Source organism: Artemia franciscana, chromosome 9 (assembly GCF_032884065.1).
Source record: "Artemia franciscana chromosome 9, ASM3288406v1, whole genome shotgun sequence".
In the NCBI taxonomy this organism is placed as follows: domain Eukaryota; kingdom Metazoa; phylum Arthropoda; class Branchiopoda; order Anostraca; family Artemiidae; genus Artemia; species Artemia franciscana.
Window position 1 is genome coordinate 21,238,911 of NC_088871.1, and position 24,852 is coordinate 21,263,762.

At 36.0% G+C, this 24,852-nt stretch overlaps 1 protein-coding gene across 2 annotated transcripts; it reads right to left on the reverse strand.

Annotated features, from left to right (window-relative positions):
- Positions 1-1,474: 1,474 nt before the first annotated feature.
- Positions 1,475-23,678, reverse strand: LOC136031129 (neurensin-1-like). 2 transcript variants are annotated; one of them, XM_065710446.1, is made up of 5 exons: positions 23,570-23,678; positions 18,832-19,050; positions 14,098-14,212; positions 5,007-5,189; positions 1,475-1,711 (listed from the first exon to the last, which is right to left on the reverse strand). In XM_065710446.1, exons 2-5 carry the CDS (start codon positions 19,045-19,047, stop codon positions 1,518-1,520), a joined length of 708 nt encoding a protein of 235 aa, XP_065566518.1. In that variant the 5' UTR covers positions 19,048-19,050; positions 23,570-23,678; the 3' UTR covers positions 1,475-1,517. The 2 variants fall into 2 exon arrangements, with proteins under 2 accessions (XP_065566518.1, XP_065566519.1); XM_065710447.1 differs by having other exon boundaries at positions 23,410-23,581.
- Between the last annotated feature and the right edge of the window lie 1,174 nt (positions 23,679-24,852).

Genomic DNA, 24,852 nt, shown 5'->3' on the forward strand with positions numbered 1-24,852 from the left:
TACGAACACACATATCAATGTGGACAGATGATTTTCTTCCAGCTCTTGTCCAAGCAAAAAAGGGCTCTAAATATATATTGAGTCATATGCTGGCATCACAAAATTAGAAAGAGTACCTGAACAACGTTGTTCATTTATTCATGTCTGTTCGAGAAAATTGAAAATATTGTACTATTGTTTTGAAATTGTCCTCAATGACCTGTTCCTAGACTGGCGGTGGCACTCCTAGGGGACATTTTTAATCCTTTGGGAGGGAACAAGCAGTTCTTAAAAAGTATCAATAGTCCTGAAAGGGGACATAAATAGGTTTGTTTCTCGATAATTACTGCTTTTTATAAGGAACTTAGATTTTGAGAAAGTGGTAGGCAAAATTTTCTTAACAAAATAAGAGATGGGTCAAAAAACCAGGAAATATTATTAGGACCTGGGTCTTGTATCTTGTTCTCTCTTTTTTTTTTTATCAGGTACCAACATTTTTCACTGGTTCTTAATGGAACAATATGAAATTTTTACAATATACGGAAAAAGCGCGCATTGTTTACGTAGAAATAGATTAATTTCTTTAAAAAGAACTTGATCAAGAAAAGTTAAAGTTAATTTCTGAAGATACACGTTATTATTTTTTATAATAATACTAGCTGTTGGTGAGGCACTTCACACCACACCAACACCTAGTAAATATTTTATAAGGATGGTTGACATCGTGCGTAATATTTTAGACAGGATAGAGGTGTCTGGTAATGTGTTTTCTTCGTTTTTAATGCAAAGTCGTGTTCGGACAATTATCAGGGCTGCTAACCAGCCACATTTTATGTCAAGAGGTTACATTCTCATGTGCCGGGACACAATGACATCAAAAGGCAAAAAAAGTGACACGTTTTAAAGACACGGGACATAAAATGGCAAAAAAAGGACGCATTTCAAAATGCGTGACATAAGACGAAACATTTCTCAAATGGATATATATTTTGGTTGGAATATGTAACTTTTCACCAAAGTATTGTTTTTCTTGGTATTTATTTTCTTTTTTTTTGAGTATCCAAGTTTTGCTAGAGATGTTGTAAGTAAAAGTCTTTCTCTGAAGTAGGGGATTTATATGTTAGTATGGATTTCGTGTTTTCACACCGAGCAATTTTTTATGAATGTTTTACATGGATTTTTTTTCGTTTTCACTATATTTGATGTTAATTGGTAGTTTTGAATATTTGATGTTAATTGGTAGTTTTGAAAGTGGTTTTCTAATATAATACAATATGGACAATAGTGAAACTGGTAAAGTGGATACCTCTAGTTTTTAAGAGTTCAAGATGAACCCTTTTTAGCAAAAAATTACAAATTTTGGAGGCTCAGGGATAGATAAAAAAGTTGGCAACCCTGAAAATTATTCCAAAAACTATAGAACCCTATCTAATGTACAAAACCAATTTTTCAACTCTTCATATTAATCCTTCTATACAGGTTTCATACTAATATCTGGAATAAACAAATATATATTTGATTTTAGACGAGAACATCATCTAAAAACGAAACACAACGCCATTTTTTGGTTTAACTTCTTCTTTTTCCCAATCCGGTTGAACTGTTTTTAACTCTTCTACTGCTGGGATTTTTTCATCTATTGGCGATCTAGGTCCATCGTAGTCTAACTGTTCTTGTGAGATATATTCTGCAATTAAGGCTGTTTTCTCTGAATCTTCGTAAGTGGGGTCGTCTGAAAGGTGCTTATATATAATCTATTTATTTTTGTAATGTAAAGCCTAAGAAATAATAATAAACATCTAAACAGAAGAACTGGCTCAATATTTGAAGAGCAATTTTCAGATGAAAGCCAAAACTAGATGTAACCTGTTTCTTGCTATCTCGTTATTGTTTATTGCCTGGTGTAAATGACTGTTGAGTGGGGCACAAGCTAGGATGAGGGGAATTGACTCCCTAGAGTTTGGAAATGCTTTTTTTGTATTTTCATTGGAAAACCAATCATGATATAGATTTTGAAAAATACCTCTTGTGTCTTCATTTAAAACATTCAAAAAAGGTCCTTGCCCACCCTAGATTTTCGTGAATTTGCATCCTTGCTCTTGGTCAGTCAGTTAAAGTTTCTCAACAATTTAATTATTCATAGCCGCAATACAGTTATGATTCAACTTGTTTTTTTCTGACTAAACTTAAATTGTAGTGTATCTTAAGATGCCTCAATGAATACCTATTACACTCATTTCCGTCACTGTGTTCATTTACACCGAAGGAAGCGGATAGAAGAAGAATTGCCAACCGACACCCTTCCTCCTTCTCAGAATACATGTAGCGTAATTTCCGCTATCAATCATTATTTATCTTTTGGCATGTAGCACATGTTTGTCCAAATACAAAGCTCGGTTGGCTGTATGGAAGAACAAATTAGAAAATCATTAATTAAAAATACACCTAAATTGCATTGATTTTTAACTTCTAGCAAGGAGCGACATTAAAACTTAAAACTAACAGAAATTATTCTGTATATGAAAGGGGTTGTACCCTCCTCAACGCCTGGCTCTTAACGCTAAAGTTTGACTCTTTCTCATGACTCTACTTTTTAAAACAATAAAAACTTTAGCGTAAAGAGCGAGGCGTTGAGGAGGGGACAACTCCGTTCATATACGGAATAATTTCTGTTCGTTTTAAGTTTTAATGTTGCTCCTTACTTGCAGTTAAAAAACTAGTTTTTTTTTTATTTAATTTCGGAACGTTTTTGAATTAATGCACGTTTTAATTTTGGGTCATCGCACATAAATAATTAAAACAAAATTTGCATTTTAATTTTTTTCGGCTAAATGGCTTTCTCATAGTTTTGATCGGACGATTTTGATTAAAAAAAAGGGACGGGGGAAAAGGCCTAGTTGCCTTCTCATTTTTGGAATTCTAATTTTTTTACAAACGTTTTTATTAGTAATAAATATACGTAACTCACGAATTAACTGACGTAACGAACTTCTATATTTGTATATTTTTATTACCTTTATGAGGGGGCTCGCCCCCTCGTCAATATTTCCCTCTTTACACTAAAGCTCTTTACCCTGAATCACAAAGGCCGTAGAATAAATAGTTGAAATTACTAAAATACTTTAGCGTATAGAGCGAGGTATTGTGGAGGAGACGAACCCCCTTATATACATAATAATTTCTGTTCTTTTTAGGTTTTAATGCTGCGCCGTACTTCCAGTTGAAAATTTCTTTTATTTATTTTCTCATTGTTTTTTTTAATAATGCTAGAAAATCCTGCAGCCCCTTCATTGAAATTCTCTTCCCTCATGACAAATTCCTCCATGGAAAGATCATCCCACGTAACCCCCTCCCCCGAACCATCCCCCACCTCAACACGAAAAAGTCCCCATGAAAACGTCTGTACACTTCCCAATAACTCTTACTATATGTAAACAATGGTCAAAGTTTTTAACTTGCAGCCTCTCCCCCGAGGACTGTGGGGGATTAAGTCGTCCCAAAAGACATAATTATCAGGTTTCTCGACTATGTTGAACAAAATGGCTATCTCAGAATCTTGATCCGGTGACTTCGGGAAAATTAAACGTAGGAGGGGCCTAGGTGCCCTCTAATTTTTTTGTTCACTTAAAAAAGGCACTAGAACTTTTAATTTTCGTTAGAATGAGCCCTCTTGTGACATTTTAGGACCACTAGGTCAATACGATCACCCCAGGAAAAAAAAACAAACAAACACACATCCTTTATCTGTCTTCTGGCAAGAAATACAAAATTCCACATTTTTGTAGATAGAATACGCTGAATTCAATGGTGCGATTTTCATTAAGATTCAATGACTTTTAGGGGGTGTTAATAAGGCACATTTTTCAGGCTCTTAACTTTTGATGGATAAGACTAAACTTGATGACAACTTAATTTAAAATCAGCATAAAAATGCGATTCTTTTGATGTAACTAGTGGTATCAAAATTCCGTTTTTTAGACTTTCGGTTACTATTGAGCCGGGTCACTTCTTACTACAGTTCGTTACCACGAACTGTTTGACCAAGGTATTATTTAATAGATCAATGTTTTTTTCTCAATAAATGACGGTTTTCATCAGATTTTTCAAGAAACATTTACTTATAAAGCTTGACTTTTAGTTTTAGATTTTTTTAAGGGGAAAACACCTTAATTTTTTTTTTTTACTTTTACGCGGTTGTTATTCTATGTCAAATCTTTTTGTATGTCGAACATAGTTTCAGTTTTTGCCTTGTGAAACTGGATTAGCTCATATTTTATATTCAAGTAAAGGGAGTGATGTTCTGCTATGACAAGCTGGTGTTTTCAGCAATGACGTATAAAATCAACATTGAATTTCCAGTGATAAAATACGTTGCAAATATTGTCTCCAAATAAATTTATTTTACGAAGAAAGTTCTTCGTAGAACCGGCCCTTTTTCATTGGCATGACTTTCTCAAAATGCTCTCAATATGAAAGATCTAAATGTTTCATCTTTTAGATTTTTCTTTCTTTAGTTCGACTATTCTTTTTTTCGTTTTTTTTTCTATCGCTTAATCAGGGCCTAACAGTTACAGGTCTTTTGAACAAAACATCAATATTAATTCAGTTTTCCTGCTAGTTTTGAAAATGAGTCGGTTCAAAAAAGAATGTGTACTTTTTCTTTGAAGACTTAAAGGGTATTAATAATTGTTATATTCTTGAACTTACTATAGGATATATTCCGTAAAATATAAGAACTGAAATTTAACCATAAGGTCTGCCTTAGCCCTAGTCTGAATCCTTAAAATAGTATTAGAAACTTGGATTCTGAATATCATTTTTCAGTTATTCTATGTGACCTACTTGATGTGTTTAACAAGTAATTCAAAACTCAAAACTGATTGTCTGCAAAGGGTTGCGTTACCCAACTTGCCAGCTTGTTACAAATTAGGAAAATCGAAACTTATTCTTGAAAAAAAAAGATATTTCATCAATTGGTCGAAAGACGAAGAAATTCAGAATTCTTTTAAAATTAAATTTTGAGTTACCTGTAGGAAGCAGGGAAATTATAGTGAGAGATATGGCTGCTAGAGTTCCTCCAAGGCAGCCAAATCCAACGCCAAAAATTATGGAAATTTCAAGAAGATTGTTGAATTCAATAGCTGTTTTATCGTGAACTTCAATCGATGCTTCTTTTTCAACTACTACAGTTTTTCGAGGTAACAGGTATCCTGCAAATGAATTTAACTATGTAAGATTAATGTAGGATTAAGTACATTTTCTTTAGGTATCGTAGAGCCGTAATACTGTGTATAGTCGCAGTAGGGGTACAAATGATGAGAATCTAGAGGGCCATGCTCCTCTCCTCATTATCCAACAACACTTTAAGCTCTTTGACGAGAAAGTGGGATCTGAACACGGTCTTTGTGAAATAGTGTTCCAAAACGGTTTTCCCATGTGATTATAACTAAAATGTGATTACTAACACCTAGAACTGTTTACCAGTTTCAATTATTCAGAGTGAAGGTCGGCACTTAAATGCGCCTTTATTCTAATTGATTGAAATTTAGAAAAGTTTCTTGGGCTTACACATCAATGTTTCCACTATCTAATGGAAACACCTCTTAAGTAATTAATTTGAATAATATTGTTATAATAGTTTGAGATAATCTATTCAAGTGACTTATAATACAGATTCAACTGCCTCAGAAGTGGACTAGGGCAAAGTTAAAAGAATGTAGCCGTAGGATGCACTATAAGCTAATGTTTTATCTAAATAGTACTACTATCTCATACTGTTTCAAGGATTTCCATATTTCAACGAAAACTATTTTATAAAAAATTATGTTAAGATTGCTCAAATCTGTATTCATTTGATTTTTATAACAAATAGCAACAAATACAAAAAGAGGAATGACTAGAAAGAAGAGGGTAAACGCAAGTATCAAGAAACTGTAGGTGAAATTTCAAGATTTTTTTACCCTCAAGACTTAATTAGCAAATGCTACATTTAGAGTTTTTATCAGAGGCAATTTTAGGTACGAGACACTTGCCCTGGTTGCAGAAATTTTAGGGGTGCAGAATTTCAAACAAGTAATATAATGGTTATAATCGTTTGGTGAATTTGTTTAAATGATAAAATCAATACTAATAAAATGTTAATTATTAATTAGTAAATTGAAAATAATGTTGTTAATAAATCAAAGTTTTGTTAAAATTTGGCCCGAAAATTTTGTAGACGATAGGGTGGGGGGATTATCAAGATTTTGCCCCAGGTGCAAGAGAGGCCATAACCACCACTGGTCGTGGTGGTTACGGCCTCCACAAAATCTGATGTCTCTGAGATTTGAGATGCCATCACAAAATCTGATGTTTCTGAATTAACAAAGACATCACCATGTGTTTGTTAATTCAGTCTGAAAAGTGACCGTAACGTTTAATTTTTCTCTATTGCTTTGATAAGTTTGAAATAAGGGTGTACACCAAGGAAGGAGTAACCCCCGTCGCATGTTAAGGTAAATTTAAAATTAGGAGTTTGGAAAAAGGAAATTCGATCACGTTGCATTTTACCCATATTCCAAATATATAACTTTCCTAATAATACAAGATACCCACGAAAAATAATTTGCATAGGATTGTCGATTTGATGGAACAAAAAGAGGTACCCCGCGCTCTCCGGAGGAGTAATAAAAATTTTATAAACTTACTTCCAGTGACTTCGTCATGTCAGTATAGTCTTAGTTCGACTTTTGAACGCCTTCTTAAGTAATAAGTATTTTTCTCGTAATCACTCTTGGCTTATATTTTCTTTTTCTCCAGAGGTTATCTTATCGAATTGACGGTCTCAGAAAGTTGCAGGAGAGGACGCAGGAAACAAAATTGTGGGCTCTTGTGTCCTGTTTAAGCATTAAATAAAAAAAGTTTTTCTTTTAACTGAAAGTCAGGGGTGACATTAAAACTTAAAATGAACATAACTTTTTCCGAATGTGAAAGGGCCTGTCCCCTCCTCAACGCCCCTTTCTTTGACCTAAAGTTTGACTCTTTCTCACAACTTAGCTTTTTTTAAAAATTAAAAACTTTAGCGTAAAGGGCGGGACGTTGAGGAGGGGGCAACCCTTTTCATATACGGAATAATTTCTGTTCGTTTTAAGTTTTAATATCGCTCCTTATTTTCAGTTAAAAAAAACTTGCTTCTTTTTGTTTAATTTCTGAACGTTTTTATGGCACTTGGTATTTACCAAGTGACATATAACGATCGCAAACTCAGTCGGTCTGGCTGTCTGTCTGACTCTCAGTCTGTCGGTCCCTTTTTGCTAGTTTAGGGACTTCCAGATAAGCTAGAACGATGAAATTTGGCAGGTGTATCAGGGGCCAGATCAGATAAAATTAGAAATAGCTGTTTCCCCGATTCGACAATCTGGAGGGAGGAGTGGGGGGACGGTTAATTCGGAAAAATTAGAAAAATAAGGAATTTCTAACTTACGAACTGCAGATCAGATCTTAAATGAAATTTGATATTTAGAAGGATATCATGTCTCAGAGCTCTGATTTCAAATTCTGACCAGATCTGGTGACATTGGAGGGGAGTTGGAGGGGGAAACCTAGAATCTTGGAAAACACTTAGAGTGGAGGGATTGGGATGAAACTTGGTGGGGAAAATAAGAATAAGTCCTAGATACGTGATTGACAAAACCGGGACGGATCCACTCTCTTTGGGAGAGTTGAGGAGGGAGGGTTAATTCCGAAAAATAAGGTATTTTTAACTTATGAAGGAATGATCGGATCTTAATGAAATTTCATATTTAGAAGGACCTCGCAACTTAGACCTCTTTTTTAAATCCCGATCGGATCCAGTGTCATTGGGGTGAGTTATGGGGGGGTGGAGCCGAAAATCTTGGAAAACGCTTTGAGTGGAGATATCAGGATGAAACTTGGTGGGAAGAATAAGCAGAAGTCCAAGATACATGACTGACATAACCAGACCAGATCCGCTCTTTTTGGGGGAGTTGGGGGGGGGGGGGGTAATTCGAAAAAATTAGAGAAAATGAGGTATTTGGAACTTACGAACGGGTGACCAGATCTTAATGGAATTTGATATTTAGAAGGATCTTGTGCTTCAGAGCTCTTATTTTAAATCCCGACCAGATCCGGTGACATTGGGGGGAGTTGGAGGGGGAACCGGAAATCTTGGAAAACGTGAAAATTGAGGTATCTTTATCTTACGAATGGGTGGTCGGATCTTAATGAAACTTGATATATAGAAAGATCTTATGTCTCAGATCCTCCATTTTCAATTCGAATCGGATCCGAGGACATAGGGGGTTGGAGAGGGAAATGGAAATCTTGGAAAACGCTTAGAGTCGAGAGGTCGGGATGAAACTTGGTGAGAAGAATAAGCACAAGTTCTAGATACGTGATTATCATAATTGGAACGGGTCCACTCTCTTTGGTTGGAGTTGGGGGAGGGAGTGCTTTGGTGAGTTCGGTGCTTCTGGACGTACTAAGACGATGAAAATTGGTAGGCGTGTCAGGGACCTGCACAAATTGACCTGATAACAGTCGTTTTCCTGATTCAACCATCTGGGGGGCTGGAGGGAGAGGAAAAATCGAAAAAATTGAGGTATTCTTTACTTACGAATGGGTGTCTTAATGAAATTTGATATTTAGAAGGACCTCGTGTCTCAGAGATCTTATTTTAAATCCTGACCGTATCCTGTGATATTGGGGGAGTTTGAGTGGGAAACGGGATATCTTGGAGAACGCTTAGAGTGGAGAGATCGGGATGAAACTTGGTGGGAAGAATACGTACAAGTCCTGGATACGTGATCGACATAACCGGACTGAATCTGCTCTCTTTGGGGGAGTTGGGGGGGAGGGTATTAATTCGGAAAAATTAGAAAAAAATGAGGTATTTTCAACTTACGAGTGGTTGATCGGATTTTAATGAAATTTGTTATTTAGAAGGACCTCGTGTCTCAGAGCTCTTATTTGAAATCCCGACCGGCATTAAGCTTCTGATTTTCCTTTTTAAATCATTCTATTGATTCTTAGAATTTTGCTAGAGCTCATGCCATATGAGATCTTGGCTCTTAACTCTTCTGACCTCGTCACAAGTGCCATATGAGCTCTTAGCTCTTGTTGAATTAGTGCAGGTTTTGAATTTGGCTCACCGTACATGAATATTTCAAACGAAATTTGTATATTAATTTCATTTTTTTTAAACTAATAATAACCTTAAAATAAACTAAGTTTGATCTTTGTTCCAGTTGCTTAAGAATGATTTTTGAATCACAAAGGGTGTTTAATTAGAATAATTAAACTTTAGCGTAAGAGAAAGCTATTCAGGTGAGGCAAAACCCCTCATATGCGTAATATTTTCTGTTCGTTTTAAATTTTAATGTTGCTTCTTACTTTCAATTTAAAAAACTTGTTTCTTATTTAATTGTTTGTCATTTCTTAAGCATAGTCGGGAGACTATGCTTAAGCCTCCATTAAAAATTCCCTCCTCCCACAAGAAATTTCTCCATAGAAATATTCTCCCACGTAACTTAAATTAGTGATATTTGCAGAACTAATTTTGTAAGGCATAGTAACAAAATGGTCAAAGAGGTCGAAACTATTTTTATGAAAATGAAAATCTCAAGTAGAGCAATTCTCAAATGAATGAAAGAAAAGACCTTTAAAAGATATGCGTAATAATTTATGTTCGTTTTCAGTTTTAATGTTATTAAATAAAAAACAAGTTTTTTTTAGCTGAAAGTAAGGAGCGACATTAAAACTTAAAACGAACAGAAATTATTCCGTATAGTAAAGGGGTTGACCCCTCCTCAACACCTCACTCTTTGCGCTAAAGTTTGATTCTTTGTCACAACTCTACTTTTTAGAACCATAAAAAAACTTTTGCGTAAAGAGCGAGGTGTTGAGGAGGCGACAACCCCTTTACTATACGGAATAATTTCTGTTCTTTTAATTTTTAATGTCGCTCCTTACTTTCAGTTAAAAAAAAACTTTTTTTTTTATTTAATTTCTGAACGTTTTTGAATTAATGCATGTTTTGTTTTTGACTCTAAACTAATTAAACTAAATTAAAACTAAATTTGCATATTTAGGACATTTTTTGTATATTTGACTCTAAACTAATTAAACTAAATTAAAATTAAATTTGCATATTTATTTACACATTTTGCATATCTCATAAATATTACGAATTAAAACTAAATTTGCATATTAATTTTTTGGCTAAATCGATTTCTCATAGTTTTAATCGGAAGATTTTGAGAAAAAAGTAGTGGGGGAGGAGGCCTAGTTGCCCTCCAGTTTTTTGATTACTTAAATAGGCAACTAGAACTTTTAATTTTTTACGAACGTTTTCATTAGTAAAAAATATACGTAACTTACAAATTGACTTACGTAGCGAACTTCTATATTCGTATGTTTTATTACGTATATGAGGGGGTTCACCCCTTCGTCAATACATCGCTCTTTACACTAAAGCTTAAATTTTGTCCCGATTCCTTAAGAATGACCCCTGAATCACAAAGGTCGTAGAATAAATAGTTGTAATTACTAAAAATACTTTAGCGTAAAGAGCGAGGTATTACGAGGAGGTGAACCCCTCATATGCGTAATAATTTCTGTTCGTTTTAAGGTTTAATGCTGCTCCTTACTTTCCGTTGAAAAAACTTGTCATATTTATTTTTTATTATTATTTTTTAATAATGCTAAAAAATCCTGCGCCCATTTCATTGAAATGAAAGGGGCCCCCATGACAAATGCCTTCTTCCCCCATGACCAATTCCTCCATAGAAAGATCTTCCCACGTAACCCCCCTTCAACTTCTACCCCCCTCAAACCAAAAAAATCCATGGGAAAACGTCTGTACACTTCCCAATAACCATTACTATATGCAAACACTAGTCGAAGTTTGTAACTTGCAGCCACTCTCACGGGGACTGTAGGGGAGTAACTCGGCCCCAAAGACATAGTTAATAGGTTTTTCGACTATGGTGAATAACATGGCTATCTCAGAATTTTGATCCGGTGACTTTGGGGAAAAATGAGCGAGGGAGGGGGCCTAGGTGTCCTCCAATTTTTGGTCACTTAAAAAGGGCACAAGAACTTTTAATTTCCGTTAGAATGAGCCCTCTCGCAACATTCTAGGACCACTGAGTCGATACGATCATCCCTGGAAAAAAAAACAAATAAACACGCATCCATGATCTGTCTTCTGGCAAAAAATGCAAAATTCCACATTTTTGTAGATAGGATCCTCTGATACGCTGAATCTGATAGTGTGATTTTCGTTAAGATTCTATGACTTTTTCGACTACTCCCCACAGGGGCTGACTTGACCCCCCCCCCCCCCACAGTCCCCGAAGAGGGGCTGCAAATTACAAACTTTGACCAGCGTTTACATACAGTAATGGTTATTTGGAAGTGTACAGACCTTTTCAGGTTTTTTTTTGGTTTGGGAGGGGGTTTAGGGGAGGGAGCTACATAGGAGGATCTTCCCATGGAGGAATTTGTCATGGGAGAAGAGAAATTCCATGGGAGAAATGGGAGAAGAGAAATTCAAATGAAAAAATAAACGTGAAAAAGTTTTTTCCACTGAAAGTAAGGACCAGCATTAAAACTTAAAACGAACAGAGATTATTACACATATGGGGGGTTCGTCTCTTCATAAATACCTCACTCAGCCTGTGTGATTCAGGGGTCAAATCTTAAAGAATTGGGACAAAATTAAAGCTTTAGTGTAAAGAGCGAGGTATTAACGAGGGGGAAGACCCCCTCATATACATAATACAAATATACGAATATAGAAGTTCGTTACGTAAGTTAATTTGTAAGTTACGTATATTTTTTACTAATAAGAACGTTCGTTAAAAATTAAAAATTCTAGTTGCCTTTTTAAGTAACCAAAAAATTGTAGGGCAACTAGGCATCCTCTCCCACCCTTTTTCTCAAAATCGTCTGATCAAAACTAACAGAAAACCATTTAGCAAAAACAAGAAATTAATACGCAAATTTCGTTTTAATTATCCATTTGCGGAGAGCCAAAATCAAACATGCATTAATTCAAAAGCGTTCGGAAATTGAATTAAAAAAAAAAGAAGTTTTTTAACTTAAAGTAAGGAGCGACATAAAAACTTAAAACGAACAGAAATTAGAACAGAAATCCTCAACGTCCCGCTCTTTACGTTAAAGTTATTTACTGTTTTATAAAGTAGAATTGAGAGAAAGAGTCAAACTTTACCGTAAAGAGCGAGACGTTGAGGAGGGAACAGCCCCTTTAATACACGGAGTAATTTCTGTTCGTTTTAAGTTTTAATGTTGCTCCTTACTTTCAGTTAAAAAACTTGTTTTTTTTTTATTTAACCATCTCCCATAACAAGCAGTAAAGCTTCTTGGCCCGAATAACTTTTTACGTTTGTAATAGTTTTTTAGTATTAATAAAATGATTGATTGATCTTTCTTCAGGCAAAAATACAAAATTTCACTTTTTTGCAGAGAGGAGCTTGAAACCTCTACAGTAGGGTTCTCTGATGCGCTGAATCTGATGGTTTGATTTTCATAAAGATTCTATGACTTTTAGGAGTGGTTTTCATTTTATCCAAAATAAGGTAAATTTTCTTAGGCTCGTAACTTTTGATGGGTTGAACTAAACTGGATGAAATTTATAACTTTAAAATCAGCATAAGAATTCAATTCTTTTGATGTATCTGTTGGTGTCCTGTTTTTTAGAGTTTCTGTTATTATTGAGTTGGATCACTTTTTACTCACAGTTCGTTACCACGAACTGTGTGAAAGAAAGTAGTGTTGTTTTGCGCAATTTTGTGCCACCGAACAGTACTTCGAGACTATAAGGGCCAATTTGGCATCGAACTATGTCATTTTAACGACAATGTATGACAAGATGGTGCTTGTTACTTCGTACCATATAACTGAAATCCACGTAAAATGAAGGGTTTGCACAGGCTATAATTTGTTAGAATGTTATAAAATCCCCCGTGCCTCTCCAAGAACTGTGTTCCCGAACAAATATAAAACCTTTCTACCTTAACGGTCAGATCTGGGTGTAGGAAAGCACACAACTTCATCGTCGAAATGAGACTCGAGGAGAAAATCTAAGTTGATAATCTTAAAGTAAAATAGTGCATCTCCGAATATTCTTGCCTTTTCTGTCTTCTTTTTTTTCCACCCCTAAGAAACTGGTGCGGAAAAGGGCCAACCCAAGATGCCAATGATTGGAATAAGGGGATAGGTACCACTCGCACAGCGAACATTTATTTGAGATGGCTCGCTTGTAAACCAGGCTCCAATTCATAAGCGCGAAGGCCCTAGTTTACTGCCTTTGCGAGGCAAGAGTCAGTTACGGTAAATGCGTTTATGCCAAAGACTTGTGATAGAAAAATGATAAAGACTCTACCCCTATATTGGAGTTACACAAATAAAGCAAATCGAAACTTTTTATCGACGTATTGCAATTAAACAATTATATGATTGCTTCTACCTTTAAGGCAGCATTGTGAGAAGATTTTCGAAATTTAAGTGCAATATTTTTAGAAGACTTAGCGAAACATAGCGTCAGCCTAAGCGGGCCGAAGACAACTCGTGGGCCATATTTTGAAAATACCTACTCTAGTAGAATCAAAAATACTATAATTAATTATGACAGGCATAAAAAAAATGTACACTTTTGCTAAAAAATCAAATTGTATTATTCCAGGACCGTACCCAAAGGAGCTAAGTTTGCGGATATCAAATATAAGAAAGCTTTAAGCCACTAAGGTGGGTACAGGCGCAGAGATACAGCCAAGGCTCAATGAAAACTGGTAGGTTTTATCATACACATTATAAGATATTACAGGGAGTTTTCGCTATGAGGCAAAACTCACGGTTTTAATCACACATGCGTGGTTGCCTTTACTTGGCAATGGTGATAATCCTCTGAGGCCGGATTAAGGGTCTTAATGTCTTCGCACGCTTCACCAACCTTTGATCCGCTCAACAGCTGTTTTTTTTTTAATTTACAACATTTCGTCAGAGAGGCTCGTCAAAGGTTTTGACAGAGAAGTAGATATTCTTGTTCAAAAACTTTTGAATTATATAGTTATTCTTATCTTGAAATGCAATATTTACCGAATAATATCAAAGCTATCCCAAAAATGGTCGTTATAATTCCAACTATTAGGCAAAACTGACAAAGGCCGTTCCATCTTTTAGACCTGCGACTTGAAGTTGGCGCACCAAGTTCCTAAAAAATAAGTATTTTATAGATAAAAAAATAGAGTTATATTGGAAAAAGTAGGATATAGAGTTATATTGGAACTACGTGGCTATATTGCAAAAAGCAGAAATCCAATTTCCCGTAGAAAGATGTGTTATCGTCTGTAAATTTCGAACCATAAAAGCCAATGTTTCAGATGAATTCTCTTGGGTATAAAAAGGGAACAGATTTCTTATGGACCCAGTGATATTTTTTTTCATCATAGCCATTGCAATAACAATGGACAAGTAAAGAGTGATGCATCTCCAATGTATTCTATTTTCCAGCCACCTAAAATGGAAAAGGTGGTCTTAGAAACTCAGGAGGAGGCTCATTTGACATAAAGTTGAAAGTTCCTGTGCCTTTTTAAGACGCAAAATACTTGGGACGTACCAAGTACGTGTCTCAGAGCTCTTATTTTAAATCCCGACTGGATCTGGTGACACTGGGGGGGGGGAAGAAACCTAAAATCTCGGAAAACGCTTAGAGTGGAGGGATCGGGACGAAACTTGGTGGGAAAAATAAGCCAAAGTCAGAGATACGTGATTGACATAACTGGAACGGATCCGCTCTCTTTGGGTTAGTTGGGGCGAGGGTTAATTCTGAAAAATTAGAAACAAATGAGATATTTTTAACTTACGAACGGGTGATCGGATCTCAATGAAACTTAATATTTAGAAGGTTATCGTGTCTCAAAGCTCTTATTTCAAATCGCGACCGGATCTGGTGACATTGGGGGGATTTTGAGGGGGGAGGACCTAAAATCTTGGAAAACACTTAGAGTGGAGGGATTGGGATGAAACTTGGTGGGAAAAATAAGCAGAAGTCTTAGATACGTGATTGACATAATCGAAACGAATCCGCTCAATTTGGGGGAATTGGGGGGGGGAGGGTTAATTGTGAAAAAATGGCGCATTTTTATTTTACGAAGGAGTGATCGGATCTTCATGAAACTTCATATTTAGAAGGATCTCGTAACTCAGATCTCTTATTTTAAATCCCAACCGGATCCAGCTTCATTGGGGGGGGGGAGGCAGTTGGGGGGGGGAATCTTAGAAAATGCTTAAAGCGGAGAGATCAAGATAAAACTGTGTGATAAGAATTAAAACAAGTCCAAGATACGTGACTGACATAACCGGACCAGATCCGCTCTCTTTGGTGGAGTTGGGGGGGGGGGGGGGTAATAATTCGGAAAAATTTGAAAAATGAGGTATTTGTAACTTACGAACGGGCGATCAGATCTTAATGAAATTTTATATTTAGAAGATTTTTGTGCTTTAAAGCTCTTATTTTAAATTCTGACATTCTGACAGAAATCTTGGAAAACGCTTAGAGTGGAGAGATCGGGATGAAACTTGATGGGAAGAATAAGCACAAGTTCGAGATACGTGATTGATATAATTTGAACGGGTCCGTTCTCTTTGGAGGAGCTGGGGGTTGTTCATTTTGAAAAACTAGAAAAATTATTAACTTATGAAATATATAACTTATTAACTTATGAATTATTAACTTATTTAACTTATAACTTAAAAACTAGAGTTATTTTTAATTTATGAATGGGTGACCGGATCTTAATGAAATTTGTTATTTAGAAGGAACTGATGTCTCAGAGCTCTCATTTAAAATCCCGACCAGATCTATTGACATTGGGGGGAGTTGGAGGGGGAAATCGGAAATCTTGGAAAATGCTTAGAGTGGAGGAATCGGACTAAGTTTGGTGGGTAGAATAAGCAAATGTCGTAGATACGTGATTGACATAACCGTACTGGATTCGCTCTCTTTGGGGGAGTTAAGGGGTGGGGATCAGTGCTTTGGCGAGTTTGGTGCTTCTTGACGTGCTAGGACGATGAAAATTGGTAGTCGTGTCAGGGAGCTGCACAAATTGACTTGATAAAGTCGTTTTCCCTGATTCGACCATCTGGGGGGCTGAAGGGAGAGGAAAAATTAAAAAAATGAGGTATTTATAACTTACGCGTGGGTGATCGGATCTTAATGAATTTTGATATTTAGAAGGACATCGTGACTCAGAGTTCTTATTTTAAATCCCGACCGACACGAAGACTCTGATTTTCCTTTTAAATCAATCTATTGATGCTTAGAATTTTTTTTAGAGCTCATACCATATGAGCTCTTGGTTATTCCGGCCTCGTCACAAGTGCCATATGAGCTATTAGCTCTTGTTTAGCTTGTTTTTCTTCCGATTTAGGTTATGCTCAGCAGGGCCATATCCAGGATTTTGTTCGGAGAGGGGGGGAACTTAAAAACGGATCAAAAATAGCCTGTATGAGAGGATGCAGTCCCAAAGTTGCTGTCATGCGGATGTCTATCAAACGAGGCTACTTGATTCAAACCAAACTTTTGGGGAAGGAAGGGGGTGTAAAGTTATGTCATGACGATATCTACCAGAAGAGACTCTTAGACTTACTTAGACTTAGGTCCTCCCACGCCCGAAGGCGCGTTTCGAGGTACACTCACTTAACATTCCTAGTCCGTGTTTTGACTTGTTTATTGAGACGCTTATACTGCGCTTTTAGATCATCTGGATATTCTCTAGTGCATGTCGTGTTATGCTCATGCCTATCTGCGAAAATTTTGACTTCTGCCAATTGATCAATGATATCCCAGGTACTTTCAGATATCCACTGCTCTTTCTTCTTCCTGTTATATCCCACAGCTTCCTGTGCCGCTTCTTTCAGGGACTCGGCGATCTTTTCCCATTGATTATCAATTGACAACTCATCGCTTAGTATGGAAAACTTATTTGACAAAGTAGATGTATACTTTTGTAATACATACGGGTCCTGCAGTTTTCTCACATTAAATGTTTTTACTGACCGCTGGGGCTTTATGACAAATGAAACAGTAAAAGATCTACATATGTCTTGGGGTTATATACACCGTCAGACTTCGTGGTGGGATGTGGGGGGGGACTTTAAGTTCTTGTATTCAGGGTATTTATCAGAAACGATTGTCTAATCCCACCCAAGATTGTTGGGAATAACAGTTAGTGTCTAAGTTATGCTTTTTGGTGGGAGGGAGGGGTGTCTGGACCGATCCGACAACTGTGGAGAAGGAAAACAAGAGACATGTATAAAGTTTAGCTACCAAGAAATTTAATTGAAGTTAGCATATTTCAGCAAAACGTGATGGGAAGTAAGATTAAGTGTCCTAGTTATGATTTTAGGGGTTTCACACTCATCCAAACCTCTATGTAGGACGGAGGGTTGTCTAATTTTTTTCATCAAAACACTTACCAAAAGATAGTTTCCTATCTTAACCAAGCTGATGAGGAGGAACTAACTAGTGTTTTAGAGTAGTGAGTTATCAGGAGTGCATAAAATCTGGCAGTTAGCATTACCAAAAGGGGCTGTCAGGTTTCGGAAAAAATCTTGGTTAGAGTTAACAATTAATATTAAAGTTATGCATTTCAGAATCCAAAATCGATTGTACCCTGGATGACAGGAAGTCGTTGAATTTTTGTCGTAAGTAGTCTATATCTACTAGGAAGGGACATCATATACTAGCCAAAATCATTGGTGGAAGTCAGTTTTTGGCAACTAACTGTGCATTTTAAGGGCCTACACTGGTCAGAACCCTTTTATCGAGAAGTAGATGACGAAATCCCCACTCATTATCCCACTTAATTTTCATCTTGGCGAAATTTTTTAACCCCAACCCGGTCAAGAGCTACAGTTATAGTTCTGGAGACACGTGTTCAATTATCCTTCTGTAGGCGAAGCCTACATGCTTGTCATCCAAATTCTCTGAAGAAACTCATTTGTTGAAAAAGAAAGCAATATCCCTACCATTTGGCAGGAATTACTAGTTAGGGTTTTTGTTGCACCTTTAGTTTGAGCCTCATCTGAAAGCTTATAGAGCATTTCCTGCTAGAAGAAAGTGTCTTATGAGCTACTAGATTTTGTTTTATTTTGATTAATGTGTTTCTTCTGTATATCTGCGGGTGAAGTCTACATACTTGTAATCCAAATTCTCTGAAAAAACTCATTTGTTGAAAAAGAAATCAACATCCCTACCATTTGGCAAGAATTACCAGTTAGGGTTTTTGTTGCACCTTTAGTTTGAGCCTCATCTGAAAGCTCATAGAGCATTTCCTGCTAGAAGAAAGTGCCATATGAGCTACTAGATTTTGTTTTAATTTTGGCTAATGTGCTTCTTCATGTATGTGAACCAATAGATTTTTCTCCATGCTGGAACCAATGCTGGTTCAATGGAACCAGTCCCTAACCACAGAAAACCATCAGGATCATCAAACACTTCATTAATGCAAACAAATGTAATAGTAAAAGCCAATATGTCGTATCCTTGCTTTGTGCATTTAAAAATGGTTCTGACGTTATTTGATTTCACGGCTAATACCATACATGAAATGCAGTATATTATTTTTTGTTCAGAAAACATAGTCGCACAGCTCACTCCACAGCTGTGACCAATAGCTCACGGCTGCTGGCTCACTTCACAAGGTGTCGGCACCATGGGTCTTGATTATTCTTGTAAACTTATTATTGCTTACGTTCACACGCCAAGTTAGTTCTTGATAAAGAAGAAAAGGGGAAAAACATAATAAATCAAGTATCTATGTAACGCACCTTTTCTAGTTCTTCGCTATCCTTATAGTTGTTTTTCTCGTAGAATAAAGGAAGATGGTTTTTAACACCAACAAAGTTTGTTTTTTCCGTCGTGCTGCACCTAGGCTCTTCCGAAAGGATCTCCATGGTCGGCTTGGAAAAACTTCGAGCTCGAAAAAACTTTGCTTTTCCTATAGCCCTTGTAGGGATACTCCCATGATTGGGATCAGTTGGCATTAGCTGTCAATAAAAAAAGAATAATAACTCTTAAAGAAAAAAAAAAAAAAATACTGAATACGAAAACTGAGCGGTCAAAATAAATCGATCGGTACCATGATGAATATTCTTACACTAAAAACAGCCCTGAAAAATTAACCGACTAGCCAAGAATGCCCAACAAAACTTTTCTAAGGGGGGGGGGGGTTAAAAAATATATATTAAAAAAAAATTATCAAATATTACAGAATTTGCAGTTTTTTGCTGAGGGCGCGATAAAGCCCCCTCCCCGGCCTCTGGGCACCCTTGAGACTAGCAGCAGGTATATAGAATATTTTTATTTCTAAACGTAATAATATTACCGCACTAAAAAGAACAGGCTGAATCAATTGATAAATGTACAAAATGCTCTAGGACTGATTGTTTACACTGATAATAATATACTGCTTGAGCATTGGACATATGTGAGCACAAGAACACAGGCATTCTCTCTGGAAGGGGAGAGGAAGCTGGCAGGCTATCTTGATTATAAATAATAAAAAAACAATTCTTGGTAGATATGTTTCATAGTTGTCACCGACACTACAACATTTTCAGCTTCCCATTAAGTTTTGGTCGTCTTGTGGAGCGGAGAGGGAAAACAACTTTCATCCTTCTATGACAAATTTTTGTCTTGTTCAACTGAATTAATTAACATAAAAACATTTGGAATGCGATATATGGCACCCTGATTTAAATATATTACACCAGTTTACAAACTTGTCAGATGTTTGCTTCCACTATAGGTATAATCTAAACTATTAGCTAAAAAATCATAATCTTTAAGTGAATTTCTTAAATAATGAAGAATACATCTTTGCACTTTGGTTTGCCACTAACACAATATTCGCATATTTGGATATCTGGTAACCTTGACAAGAAATGAAACTAAAAATCCATTTGAACTTTCAATTTGAGAGTTTGACTAACGTTTTATTCGGTAACAATAAACAAGGCAACAGTTTACACTAATAGTCCTGGAATTAGCGAGAACCGTGAGGTAGTGACAAATGCAAGACTCACTTGATAAAAAAGCTTAAAAATTTAAATAACTGAACATGAACTTAAAAAATAACTGACATGTTTATTTGTTTTTTTTTATAATGATTTGCAGCTCTCACTGGTCTAGAGTTTTCAACTCAAATTTTTCGTTTTTTTCTTGTTTCCATTTTTTTCCAGCAAATTTCGGCTATTGTCATATAGTTTTTGTAATTGTGAAAGTGGAATAAACCCGCTCTCTCGATAAGTAATATACCAATATTACTTAAAAGTAACTTTATCACTGAAAACAGTATGCATAAGAAAAACCATGAAAACAAACCTAGGTCCAAGAACCTATGGGACGAGAGGGGGTATATCTATATGACTAGCTAAAGCCTAAGAAGATTTCAAACATTTCAAACGACATTTTTATATTTCTTTTTTTCAAGGCGGTTGGCCCATGAATGTGTCCTTAAATTAACGATTAGTTGAAACTTCCAAGTAGAAAAAAAAATATTCAGAGGGAGCAAGTTATTGCATAAGAGACGAAATTTCAAATGCAGCTTAAACAGCGACATTTTAAGCAGTGAATATTTGAAATAAATTATTCCTGAAATTCTGAGTAACCCATGGGCACAGAGAGTGACATTTTGGCTTTCACAGCATGGTTGCCAACGATCACTCTCCTGTGCTTTTGTGGAACCTTTTTGGTCATTGTTGTACTGTAATACGTACGACACCGAAAACCGCACTTTTCCATGGAAAATTGAAAAGTGTCGCACAAAAGGCTACGTTTTTCGTATGTTAGAAAATTGTCTTCAATATGTGAAAGAAAATAAAATTGCCAACAGCAACCTTTCTGTTTTTGAGGTATGACTAGAATATAGCGTCATCTGTAATTTGTTGACAGTATGCCAGTTTAAGCAATTTGATCAACTAATAAAGAATAAATAACGCTCGCCGAGAAAAAAGAACCTGAAACATTTGAAATTTAGATTAATAAGCACTAAGTGAATTTTCACTGTGGCAAATTCTATGTTGGGAGAACCCCCCAGAATTCCGAGAAACGCCTACAATAGCATAATGATATCACCAAAGCTCTGAATTGTAACATTACTTCTGTTACTTTTGATTCTAATTTAAGTAGCCATGTTTTTGAAAATCCTAGCCACAAAATACTTTTTGAAGAATCCGCCATTATTAGCAATGACCTAGGCATAAAGCAAGTAGTTCGAGAAGCAATTGAAATCACACTTAAGATTAATAATAATATTTCCTCAAATAGGGACTTGGGAGAATATTCACTAAATGCTCTATACACAAATTTAATTAAAAAATGATCTCAAGAAATATTATAAAAAATCAAAAGATATGAACACAGAACCTGTCACAAATAGACCTATGAGATCAGCAGCCAAAAAAGCGAGGCTGGCATTAAAACTGTGTTTTTAAATCATTCCTTTTCATTTCAATGAATTGCCTCGTTTCATCACAATTTATTTATCAGTTCTGGCTGAACTTCGCTGAGATAAGGATGTTGGAACGGTTTTGAAAAACTTTTCGTTTTAGTTTTATTGATTTTATCCTGTCGTAAGTTATTTCTTCTTGTATATTTTTGTAGTGCTGAGGACGGTCCTTGGACATAGGGCCGAAATATTCATACTAATTTGTTTCCCACTGTCTTGAGAAATTTCCTATTGTTCTTTTGTTTTTGGAATTTTATCTCTTGTGTTCAGTCATGGATCGAAGTAAGAACCAACAAAAAGAAGAGAAACAAGAAAGGTTAAAGAAAGTTTTTAACGCATCAACATCAAAATTCTAGTAGGCTATAAACTAAGTATTAGCGTAAGGTGTTAGCTAGGTTAGCCTTAGTTACTAGGTGACTTAACTTTAAGCATTGTACATTAGTTAAGATTATGGGAAGTGTTGTTCCTTTTACTAAGCAAGCATACCAACAAAAGGATGGCAGATTTCAACATAAAATAGCTAGAATGAGATTGAATAGATTACTTACTTGATGCTGTTTTTATGCTCTTTTTTATTTCAATCATTGATTTATCTCAATTTGTTTATTTATTTCAATAGATTAATTTCAATAAATCAATTAATTTCAATATTTCAATTTTATATCAATTTTGAGGAAATTCTAGTTTGAGCCCTTAAAGGGAATAAGAGGGTTCAGAGTAGCGCATCATAGCCTAAGCGTGTTTCTAAGAAAAAGCTGTATAGGCAGAAAAAATTGCTATTTCGGAAAATTTAAAGTTTTCAAGGTAATTAAGCAAGGCTGAAAACCAATTCATCACTTGATGCCTTTTTATTTTACAGTTGGTGGTAACGACTTGTAAGTAAGGGGTGACGCGGCTCAATAGTAGCCAAAACTCTAAAAATGGAATCTTGATACCAATAGATATATCAACAGAATCTGCTTATTATGCTGATTCCAGATATACAAGATTCATTATGCTTAGCGTTTGATGCTCAAAGCATCAAATGCAAGAGCCTGAGAAAATTTGCCTGATTTTCAAAAAAAGGGGGGGGGGGTGATATCCTCTAAAAGTCGAAGAACCTCAATGAAAACTACAATGTCAGATTCGGCGTAACTTGTCTGCGATTAAATAAAAAAAACAGGTTTTTTTTAACTGAAAGTAAGGAGCGACATTAAAACTCAAAACAAACAGAAATTATTCCGAATAGGAAAGGAGATGTCCCATCCTCAACGCCCCCCTCTTTACGCTAAAGTTTTTTATTGTAAAACTGTCTCAATTCTAATTTTTGTTTATTCTAATTCTAAGTTTATTTATTTATTTTTCTTGTGCTATTTAGTAGACTGTACTTTATAGCTGTATTTTGATATATTCTTTGTGTTGTGTTTTGTAGTTTAGGTAGTGAAATACTCTATACGAGTTTAGTCACTGAATAAAATCATTCATTAATGGGCATAGTTAAAGATGTTATCTAGAATCTGTCGCGGCACGAACAGGTTGGATCACAGGACTTTGACATTTCAAATATACGAGTTTTTCATTTAAGAAAAATAATTAAGACTCTTAAATGAAGCTAAACCAACGTACTTATTATTGAGAAGCTTTTTGATGGTAACACCGGTCGTTATGATAGAACAGAGAATGTTATGGTTTGTTTTGAAACTGGGCATTAGATAGTGAGAATTTGATCCTCCGAAATCGATTGGAAAGTGAAAACTTTGATCTACTTTTTTCAGATAGTTCAGGAGAGCAGAATCACCTTGCGAAAAGGAACACTAAACATTCACGCATCTTGACGCAGATTCGACATAAATGAATAAATGATTTGCCCGCAAAAAAGCAGATACGATACATGAGTGGCGATGTATAAAGGTCTTACCTTTTGGTTTTGTTTTCTATCCTCTTTAACTAATTTAGCTTAATGCAGTAAAAGAGCTCCTGGACTGCTATGGATAAAAGCAGGTTGATGCAGAACAAAACACTTCCTATAATTAAATTTTAAAACACGACAGAAAATTGAGATAATGGCAAACAAATACCTTTCAAGCCAATAGTTCCATTTAATCTTCTTTCATTGAACTGTTACAATAAATGGGACACATTTTTCTCAGCGGATGACGTCAAAGTTTTTCTTACGGCGCAAGAACAGGATAAATCCAAATAGTCGATAGAAACTTGGTGGTAATCGAGGGCGGAAATTTCCATCATATTTGCATTCCTTTCTGTCAGTGACCTTTGAGGCAGCAGGTGACATAAGTAATAGAGTACTGCTTGCTGTTATACTAATGATTATATGGCGCATAAGTCAGACGAAATCTATTATCAATGGTGTTGGACAAAAGATGATGTAGACAGCTATCATTTGCAATTGAAAGCTGTTAATCAGAGAAAAAGCTTCTGCATGTAGGCGGAGTTTTGTTTCTCGAGGTGGAGGGACGTGACCCCAATGCCAAAAACAATACTTTCTTCCGGAAGTTTCAGACCAGAATCCAATATAAATGATGCAGTTGTATTTTCTCCGTAAATTGGCTACCAATATTTTTTTTCATGTTTCAGTTATTCGCTACCAGCAGAACTATTCCCCTCTAATCTTATCGTGGACGTTGGATTTTCCTGTATCTGTAGAATCTTGTCAGACACCGATCTGGGTGGCAAACGAGGTCCGCACGTATCATTGCGGTCGCAGGGATCACAAATTCTGTTGGTCAGTCGGTCTGTCTGTCCCGGTTTTGCTACTTTAGGCACTTCCAGGTAGGCTGGAACGATGTAATTTGGCGGGCGCTTCAGGAACCAGACCAGATTAAATTTGAAATTGTCGTTTCCCCGACTCGACCAACTGGGGGGGGGGGAGGGCTAGTTGGATGGTTAAATCAGAAAAATAAGAAAAAATGAGGTATTTTCAACTTGAAATGAAATTTGATATTTGGAAGGATATCGTGTCTCAGAGCTCTTATTACAAATTCTGACTGGATCCAGTGACACTGCGGGGAGTTTGGGGGGAACCTAAAATCTTGGAAAACGCTTAGAGTGGAGGGATCGGGATGAAACTGGGTGGTAAAAATAAGCAAAAGTCTTAGATATGTGGTTGGCATAACAAAACCGGATCCACTCTCTTTGGGGGAGTAGGGGGGGGGTTAATTCTGAAAAATAAGAAAAAATGAGGTATTTTTAACTTACGAAGGAGTGATAGGATCTCAATGAAAATTCTTATTAAGAAGGACCTCGTAACTCAGATCTTTTATTTTAAATCCCGACCGGATCCAGTTTCATTTGGGGGGGAGGAGGAGACCAGAAATCTTGGAAAACGCTTAAAGCGGAGAGA

What these genes read in the sequence shown, in the direction of transcription:
- LOC136031129 (XM_065710446.1), bottom strand. Translation starts at nt 19,047, where the DNA reads ATGCCAACTGATCCCAATCATGGGAGTATCCCTACAAGGGCTATAGGA. An exon ending in ATAGCGAAGAACTAGAAAAG is followed by an intron (nt 14,213 to 18,831) that starts GTGCGTTACATA and finishes CTTATTTTTTAG; the next exon opens with GAACTTGGTGCGCCAACTTC. An exon ending in GATAGCTTTGATATTATTCG is followed by an intron (nt 5,190 to 14,097) that starts GTAAATATTGCA and finishes ATTCATTTGCAG; the next exon opens with GATACCTGTTACCTCGAAAA.